Source organism: Pezoporus wallicus, unplaced genomic scaffold (assembly GCF_028554395.1).
Source record: "Pezoporus wallicus isolate ANWC-B61680 ecotype Strahan unplaced genomic scaffold, APGP_CSIRO_Pwel_v1 contig_8013, whole genome shotgun sequence".
Taxonomy (NCBI): domain Eukaryota; kingdom Metazoa; phylum Chordata; class Aves; order Psittaciformes; family Psittacidae; genus Pezoporus; species Pezoporus wallicus.
The window spans coordinates 463,823-472,772 of record NW_026636761.1 but is presented as its reverse complement, the minus strand read 5'-3'; the positions used below and the strand labels follow the sequence as shown (position 1 = coordinate 472,772).

The window sequence follows — 8,950 nt, the reverse complement described above, 5'->3', positions numbered from 1 at the left end:
TTCTGCATTGTATCTTAAAGTGAGTTTAAGTACAAGTGAGGGAACACATGCTGCAGCACAAAAATAGCCCAATCCCTCATATCAGTTTAGAAAACACACTACAATCAACAAGTGATAGGCACTTCTGTCTTGCATTACAATACTTGATCCACAAGTGATGATGAAAGAGTTAAAACTTGCAACAGTTTTAAACTTCAGCCTTACCAGTGGGTGTAGGTTAACTCAGTCTTTCCAAGCTTCCTAACTCCCCACCCTTCCACACAGTCATTCTTTAACATTAAAAACTTATATAAAACTTAGTTACCTACAGAGGTATGGGATTGTGGATTGCTCCAGTTTCCCATACTCCCTTCTCTGTGGCTTTCCAGGAGGAGCTTTCTATTGCTGTTGCTTGCACTTCAGCATAAAAGTACACATTTTAAAGTAACTTCTGCCATGAAAGTCTTCCAAGCAAGGTGAGAGTAGCATTACCCACTGGGTGCAGCTGGGAGTGACTACTAAAGATCTTGCAGACTTCAGCCCCAGAAGCCCACATGCAGATTCACCTGACAAGCTGTAACAGTCAGATCCTCATGAGAGGTTTCTCTGATTATGAACAGTAGGCTGGTCTAGGACATTGTAGCAGTGGGATCCCTCATATGGGTACCTCTGCTCAGGAAGACCACACAAATTCACATAGTTCCCTTAGTTAAAGAATATAAAGTTTCTTTTACCATTTGTTTTTGTCTAAGCAGCAATCCACCTGCAATGCGTCAAGGTGTTCACCCTTTCAGACACTCTCATAGTCCTAAACACACCACACACTCCTTCATTTCGCTAGCCCGTGACTGAGACAGTGTACAAGGAAGGGAATACGACTGCCTGGGAGAATTTCTGTTCTCCTTTGCCCTTGTCTAGTTTTAGTGGAATTAAATGCTTAATAATCCTAGCACTTGGAAGAATAAAGCAGGAGAGACTGTATCCAGTGCTATGTATGTAACACACTTGGAATTTTTCTCTAGATCAAAAGGAAACTAAAGGGGGTAACATCTGGATACCAGTCAGTTCAGAGACGAACAGTGGGATATTCAGTGCCAGGTTGAACAGGGCTTTGAGCAACCTGGTCTAGTGGAAGGTGTCTACTTGTGGCAGGGGGCTGGAACTAGATGAGCTTTAAGGTCCCTTCCAACCCAAACCATTCTGTGATTCTATGTTATGTTTAAACAAAGAACAAACCACAAAATACAACTGCAGTTAAAAAGCCCACACAGCACACTCTGGTATTTCACCAAACTCCCTGCAACAGTAAAAAAGCTTAAGTGCAAATCATAGATTTCCAAAAGCTCTGGAAATGCTTTGGAGTCCTGACAGGTACTCAACCCTTGGCTTTTGTATCTCTCATCACAATGTCTTCATGAATATCCAGCTTGGCCTGTACAGTCTTGCAGCCTTTATCAGAGTAGATTTTCTGCTCTTTTGGGAAGAATGTCATCTCATCAGCCACTGCTTGAACGATGTTCTCATCCACAGCATAGCCACGGGCTATCATTTCAGCCCTGACACACATCTTCACATGCTTGTGCTCCAGGGGTAGGAAGGGGACAAAGTAGTCAATGAGGTTCCTGTCAATGAGGCTGCTGTGCCACAGTCCACCTGGGGAGAAAAAGAAGCATAGGAGGGAGTTTCTCTAAACTTGAACCTGCATAAGAGAGGACCTACAGGGCAAACTGAATTCAGTTTGTCTCAGTCACTGCCTAAGGAAGAAAAGATGCCCATTAGCAGGGGGGATGAGACTGACTGTACCTTGCAGGTGCCACTGCTCTCCTTCAGCGTGCATGCAGAGCAACTTCTGTGCCACTTCACTGGAGTGAAGGGCCAAAAGGGTGCAGGACTAGAGCACTGTAGGAAGATGGGCCCAGAGAAAGTAGGGCAGGGTCAAGGTAGGCTGCAGAAGATCAGAGAGATGAGCCCTGTGTTATGAGTAAAACAAATTTCCCATTTTCTGGGGACAATGACTTACTGTTCTTGTTATTGAAGACTCCTACAGATAACATGGGCTCCAGGTCTTTCAGCTGAATCTCTTCCCTGCGCTTTCCACTTGCCCAGAAGTCAAGAGCTGCTTTATTAATTAAGTCACCACCTGCATTGCTGTTCACAAAAGGAAAACGTGGTAAGTACAGACACAGCTGAAGCAGCATTTCTTTTTGAGCTGGTTACCCACATTGCTCATCTTCCTGATGTAAACAAAACACTGAAACAGTGCACCCAAGCAAGAGAACCTCCCCAAAATGTGAACTCTCGTATGATCTGTGTTCTGGGCCTGGCCCACAAGCTCTGCATGCTGCAGTGGTCTGCTGCATGGCACCAGACCTGCTTCACTACAGTCACAAGCCATGCTCATAGTGCTTCCCTGTGTCTTCACAGAGAGGGTCTTCACTCCAGAGTGGTTCTTTTGCTGTTCTTTGAATGAGCTCCCATGGGAACATCTTTATCACCATAAACACAGATTTAGCTCAGGATCTCAAAATGACTGTATAGGTGCTACAGACCTGAGGAAGATGAAGATAGCTTTCCTGTAGGACACCCCATCAACCTGCTCGTAATAGTCTAAGAATGGCTTGATGGCATCGATGAGACCTGGATGCATTTTGTCCATCTCATCAAAAATGAAGACAGAGTGGGGACAGGCACTGACGTTGCCCCGAATCCAGTTCTGCAGTTGTTCCTGGAAGAAGAGGTGGAAAAACACTGAAAAATGAGGCCTCTTCCAGATGTACTGTGAGCTGCTTGTATGTGACAGGCACTAGGGACATGCTTTCAAATGTTAGCAACCCATGCTCATCGGTTATACTTTTTCCTGAAGAGAGGACCATAAACTCTGTGACTGATCCTTTTGACATCCAACATTGATTTTAAATGCTCATAAAGACTTTCTAATTCTTTCTGCTTAATGTATGGAAAGACACAAAACCCAAGATTAGATGGGAAGTCTTGTGACGAGAAAGCTTCTTTTTGTTTGTTTTGAATCACTGTTTTGTCTTTCATACAGAAACCCTACTTAGCAGTACATCACTTCTGGGTACCTTCAAGCATTAAAACATGAAGACTGGAATTCTCCAATATCAAGGAATGAAGTGACTTAAAAATGTCTCATGTAAGCTACAGTTTCTCACTGCACAATGTGGGGTGGATTGACCCAGCAGCAGCCAAGTACCCCAGCAGGATGGGGGAGAGAGAACAAAGAACAGAAGTGAGAAAATCATGGGTCAAGGTAAACACAGTTTGATAGGTGATGGAAAGAAGAAAAAGACAAGCAAAGGGAATCATACATGCAGACCAGTGACCAGCCAGTGTTAGGAACCAACATCCCTCACTTTTTCCTTCTATTCCAGTATTGATTGCTGAGCATATGGTATGGAATAACCCTCTGGCTGACTGGGATAAGTTGTTGTGGCAGCATCCCCTTCCCAATCTCTTGCACACCCCAGCTTGCTCACTTTTGAGTGCAGAAACAAAGCAAGCTTTGAGGCTGTGCAAGCACCGTTCCATAAAAGCCAAAACACAGCTCTGTTATCAACACTGTTTGAGCCACAAATATAAAACACGGCTCCGTGGGAGCTGCTATGGACAAAGTTACCTTGATCCCAGCCAGGCAGGATTCTTTCCTAACAGCAAGCACAGCAGAAATCAACAGATGGCATTAGTGACAGGGCAGCACTAGGAAACTGCTCTCACTTTAGACCCTCTGATATTTCTGTGCCTTTCACTTCCTGCAGGGATTTCCCCGTCCACTGCTCCGAAGCATCAGCTTTGGAAATACCCAACTCCAGCTGCCAGGTACCTGGGGGTCGTAACGCAGCACAACCCCCCTGCCTTTAGGGACAAGCTAACAGGATTACCTTGTGTCCCTCCTCACCTTATAGGTCTTGACTTGGTCGTGGTGAGGGAAGTGCAGGGTGGCCAGGAAGAGATGGACGAACTTGCTGCGCAGGCCGGCAGGGTGGACATGCTCCGCCAGGATCTGGCTGAGGAAGTTCTTGCCGGTGCCGGCCCAGCCATGGAGGGACAGCATCAGCGGCTTCTTGGGGCTGGGGTTGTTGCTGAAGCCCATCACTGCCTTCAGCACCACCTCCTTGGCCAAGTGCTGCCCGAAAAGCTTCGTGTCCAGCTGCAACTTGAGCGCTGTGGGGAGAGGGAGAGCTCAGCATCGCCTGGCCACCAACGAGAGCCGGTCATGGCCACACACCGGGCGAGCTCAGCAGGGCCACTGCCGGGCACGGGGCTCAGCGCGGCACGGCCACTGCCAGGCACCACTGACCGGTTACTGGCAGGGCTATGAAGCCCAGCGCGGCCTCCCCCCGCCCCGGCCCCACCGTACCGGTAGCGTTGAGGCGCCGGCCGGCGCTGGGGCAGCACTCCACGTAGTTGCAGTAGAACCTGGGGTGGGACAGGTACCCGGTGAGCGCCGAGGCCACGCCGATGGCCAGCCCCACGCTGAGCGGCTCCAGCGCCAGCAGCCCCGGCAGCAGCAGCCCGAGCAGCCCCAGCACCCGCAGCATGGCGGCTCCGCGCCTTGCCGCAGCAGCGCCCGTCACCGCCTGTGGGCGGGAAATCCCCGCCCTGCCCGTAGCCGCCGCCGCCATCTTTGTAATGGGCACGGGCGGTACTCGCTGCCCTGACTGCGATGGACCGGAGGGGAGCGACACTAACAACAGGCTCAGGGGGGACATTAACGCTCTGATACCTCACAGGAGGATGGAGAGCGGAGGTGGTGGTCTCTTCTCCCAAGTAACCTGATTTCCTTCTATGACAAGGTGGCCATGAGGGAGAGGCTGTGGACATTGTGTATTTGGACTTTAATAAAGCATTGGATGCTGTTTCCCACAGCGTTCTCCTGGAGAAACTGGCTGCTCATGGCCTGGATAGGTGTATGGGGAAACTGGCTGGGCAGCAGAGCCCAAAGAGTGGTGGTGAACGGTGTCACATCTAGTTGGTCACTAGTGGGGTCCCTCGGGGCTGGGTATTGGGGCCAGCGTTGTTTAGTGTCTTCATGGAGGATCTGGATGAGAGGATAGAGTGCACCCTCAGTAAGTCTGCAGATGACACCAAGCCGGGTGACAATGTTGATCTGCTGTAGGACAGGAAGTTCTGCAGAGGGATCTGGACAGGCTGGGTCGACGGGCTGAGGCCAGTTCTATGAGGTTCAACAAGGCAAAGTGCCAGGTCCTGCACCTGGGTCACAACAACCCCATGGAATGCTCCAGGTTTGGCAAAGAATAACTGGAAAACTGCCCGAGGGAAAAGGACCTGGGAGTGTTGGTCAACAGCAGCTGAACATGAGGCAGTTTGTGCCCAGGCAGCCAAGAGGCCAGCAGCATCCTGGTCTGTACCAGCACCAGTGCAGCAGCAGGGCCAGGGCAGGGATTGTGCCCCTGCACTGGGCACTGGTGAGGCTGCACCTCGAATCCTGTGTTCAGCTCTGGGCCCCTCACTGCAAGAGAGACATTGAGGTGCTGCAGCGGGGCCATCCCACTTGGTTCTGTGTGACAGCATCAGCACCCTCGGGCCGTGACGTGGAGGATCCTCGTGCCCTCCTCACCTCCTGCGTCACCTCAGGGCCAGCTGGGCTCCCTCGCTCCCCTCAGACTGAGCCAGACCATGTTCCTGTGACCCACTTAGAGCCACGCAGGCCTCATCTTGTGTGCCTGTCCCTTCCCTCCACCCCGCCTGTGTCCTGTGAGGCGCTGGAGCAAATGGTGCTCCCAGTCCCGAGCCACAAGCATGAGCCTCCTCCTCCTCTGTCCCCATTGGTATCTGGAGTTTCATGCCCCTTTTGGAGTACCTATTTGCACTCAGAGCTCTCAGAATTACCTGGGTACAGAGGTGCTGACCAAAGACTTCTTGCTCCATCTACTGAAGGAAAAAGGGGTCAGAAAATACCGTATTATTAATGCCTTTGTGTTTGGTTGCAGCTGAATGGCCATCGGGGAGAACAACTGTTTGCTGCCCTCCAGCCATGACAACATTGTGAATTGGCAGAGAATCCAACCAAGGAACAGACCCATGAATCAGACCCTTGGTGGGATTTATGGGAACCAAGCAGTTTGTATGAGATAGGCAGGAGTCCCAGTGGTCTTGTGGCTACTGCTCTCTGCAAGGTCCTGGGATGAGACCTGCTGTGTTTGCAGATACTTGTTCACTGCATGTGCTACATTCTGGTTTACTGGAGGGTTTGATGTGCCATCCAGCATACCTCACATGTATAGAAAAGTGTGCTTCTATTGCTGCATTGGGTTCTCTTCAAGAAGTACCACAATTGGTGTTTCAGTGGCTAAATTACTAGGAAGCAGCCTGTTTGTAAGCAGCTGGATTCAGAGCAGGTAGGAGGTGACATACTGAATGAAGTACGTGGAGGCACACAGGTCTCGGACAGCTGAGGATGTGTTTTGAAGTCTGTGTCCCAGCTCTGAAATGAAGCAATATTTGTAATCCCATGACAAAGGGAAGGGAGATTCCAAGTGCCCAGATCAGAGTTTATGGTTAAACGGTTTTGTAAGCTCTTTTTCAGACCATGCAGCAGCTCCCTGCAGGCAGGGTGAAACAGCCCTTTCTTCCCCAGTCACTGAGGACTGTCAGCCTGCTTGTCTCAGGGAATTGAAGCAGCATGGTTTGAATCTAGACTTACCACTAATTGCTACTCATTTAACATGTATTACAGGCAACCACCAAGCAGGGTGTGGGATATCACTGTGTGTCCGTTTCAAGAAGCTGTGGGATTATTTCATTAGCTCTTAGCCTTGAGCTCACCCCCAGAATTTTGCCTGTGTCGTGGTTTAACCCCAGCCGGTAACTAAGCAGCACACACCTCTCGGTGTCCCTCCTGCAGCAGGGTGTGGGAGAGAATCGAAACTCATGGGTTGAGATAAAGACAGTTGAATAGGACAGAAAAGGAAGAAAATAACAACAGTAATGATAATAATTAAAGAATTAGAATATACAAAACAAGTGATGCACAATGCAGTTGCTCACCACTCACCAGCTGATGCCCAGGAAGTTCCTGAGCAGCTGCTCTCAACCAGCTTTTCACCCAGTTTATATAATGAACATGACCAGCAGGATCATCTTGCCTGGTATAAGAAAGCCTGATAATTCCGCAAAGCCAAGACAGGCACAGAAAGATAGGGAGGATGATGGAGAAACCACAAAACACTGCTTGAGATGCCTTTGATCCAAGCTGGGTATCGTTCAAACCTATGTACCATCAATTGAGCAGGCTTATGCTGCATTTAGGGACATGATTTAGCAGTGTACTTGGCAGTGTAAATGACTGGACTCCATGACCTTAAAGGGGGACTTTCCTACCTAAAAGATTCTATGGTGTTCTGTGGTTTGGAATATCCCTTTGGCTTGTTCAGGTCAGCTGTCCTTGCTGTATTCCCTCCCAGCTTTTTGTGCCCTTCCAGCCTTCCCGCTGGCAGGGCAGCATGAGAAGTCCTTGACTTTGTATAAACAGTACTTAGCAACAGCTAAAACATCAGTGTGTTATCAAGTTTATTCTCATCCTAAATCAAAAAACAGCACTGTACCAGCTACCAGGAAGAAAATTAACTCTAGCCCAGCCAAAAGCAGGACAGCCTGCTTCTGGCAATAGAGACCGACACCAGCAAGGAAAATGCTCCAGTACTGCCATGAGAAGCGGGGTACATGACCACCTGTGGGATAAGCAGAATTAGGTTAGTACAGTCTTTGCCTTCTAAAACCACTGTGGACAGTCGCTCTGATCTTCCCACAGCCACTCCAAAGGAGGCTGGCATTAAATGGGAAGCCCTCACCACCCTGGGAAAGACCATCACTTGGCTCAAGGTGCCTCTGCCTTACCCAAGAAGTTCAGTGTGTCCTTCAAATTGCAGCACTGCAGGAGACTGCACTTCAGCCAGGAGTGAAGGGAGAGGAGCTGCCAAGTGACAGGAGCGCTCCCCATGAAGACTGAAGTGCTGAGAGGGTTCAAAGCTGGCGTCAAAGTGGGCACAAGAAGAAAGAACACAGCAGCATTCAGGAGCTGCATGGTGGGAACTAAAAGCCAGCCTGGCTTGACAGGAAAGGAAAGCAAAACAGAAACTGCAGAATAACTTCCCAGAGCGTGGGGCCTGAGGCTGCTCAAGAGGATGGAAGCCAAGTCTCCTGTAAGCTGGAGGTGTTAATGAGTTAACAGACTTATCACACTACTCCTTGAGAACTGACAGGATTGTGGACAGGGTATTGCTGCAAGGGTAGAGTGAGAGTTTCATCAGGATAATCCCAGTTCTGAGTAGAACAGGATTGGAACCTAATCTTAGTCAAGGTACTAATTGGTCTGGCAATTAACCAAGAATATAGGGATGCTTGGCTTGGGCTTAGTTTAAAGTAGGTTGTGCACTGAGCATCACAGAGGCCAAAGATTTCTGTAGCAGTGCCTGGAACTCTGCAGCTCACAGGACTGAGCATGTCAGAAAGGTGCTTCATTAAATCCAAGTTCTCAGAGCAGATAGTTTGTCTTGACAGCTTCATGATACCACCACCACCAAAAAGGAGTGTTTGCAAAGGGGAAAGACAGACCCTGAGACAGCTTGCATTTTCTCAGCAGTTTTTTTTTTTATTTAAAAAAATGGAAAAAGCACTTTGAAGTCATTCTCATTTTATTCTTTAAATCACGTTGGATGAACACTGAGCAGCTTTGTTTAGCATTCAAAATACATGCCCAAGATTTGACATCTCTCGTGAAACAAGTGCCCTGTGCTGCTGATCACCCAGCACTTGGAAGCCTCATTGTTCCCTGTTTTGAGAGTCCTCTCACTGTCAGCTGCCACTGAGTCTTGAGGCGGGCACAACTTAGACTCTTGGCTGCTTATTCCAAGGTAGTTTTCCCATATGGCTCGGAGGTGTCTCAAAGCCCCAGATTTGGCTGCCAAGGAGCTAACCCCAGAGGAGCACA

The 8,950-nt window shown here is 49.1% G+C and overlaps 1 protein-coding gene across 2 annotated transcripts; it reads right to left on the bottom strand.

Moving 5' to 3' along the window:
- On the bottom strand, positions 1-8,246 carry TOR1B (torsin family 1 member B). 2 transcript variants are annotated; one of them, XM_057401508.1, is made up of 5 exons: positions 7,858-8,246; positions 3,896-4,161; positions 2,529-2,704; positions 2,000-2,127; positions 1-1,632 (listed from the first exon to the last, which is right to left on the bottom strand). In XM_057401508.1, the coding sequence occupies exons 1-5, from the start codon at positions 8,042-8,044 to the stop codon at positions 1,355-1,357; spliced, it is 1,035 nt and encodes a 344-aa protein (XP_057257491.1). In that variant the 5' UTR covers positions 8,045-8,246; the 3' UTR covers positions 1-1,354. The 2 variants fall into 2 exon arrangements, with proteins under 2 accessions (XP_057257491.1, XP_057257490.1); XM_057401507.1 differs by lacking the exon at positions 7,858-8,246 and adding an exon at positions 4,358-4,578.
- Between the last annotated feature and the right edge of the window lie 704 nt (positions 8,247-8,950).

Coding starts and splice junctions, on each gene's coding strand:
- TOR1B (XM_057401508.1), bottom strand. CDS start 8,044: ATGCAGCTCCTGAATGCTGCTGTGTTCTTTCTTCTTGTGCCCACTTTG. Junction 2,705..3,895: donor ACCAAGTCAAGACCTATAAG/GTGAGGAGGGAC, acceptor CTCTTCTTCCAG/GAACAACTGCAGAACTGGAT. Junction 1,633..1,999: donor AGTCTTCAATAACAAGAACA/GTAAGTCATTGT, acceptor TTTTCTCCCCAG/GTGGACTGTGGCACAGCAGC.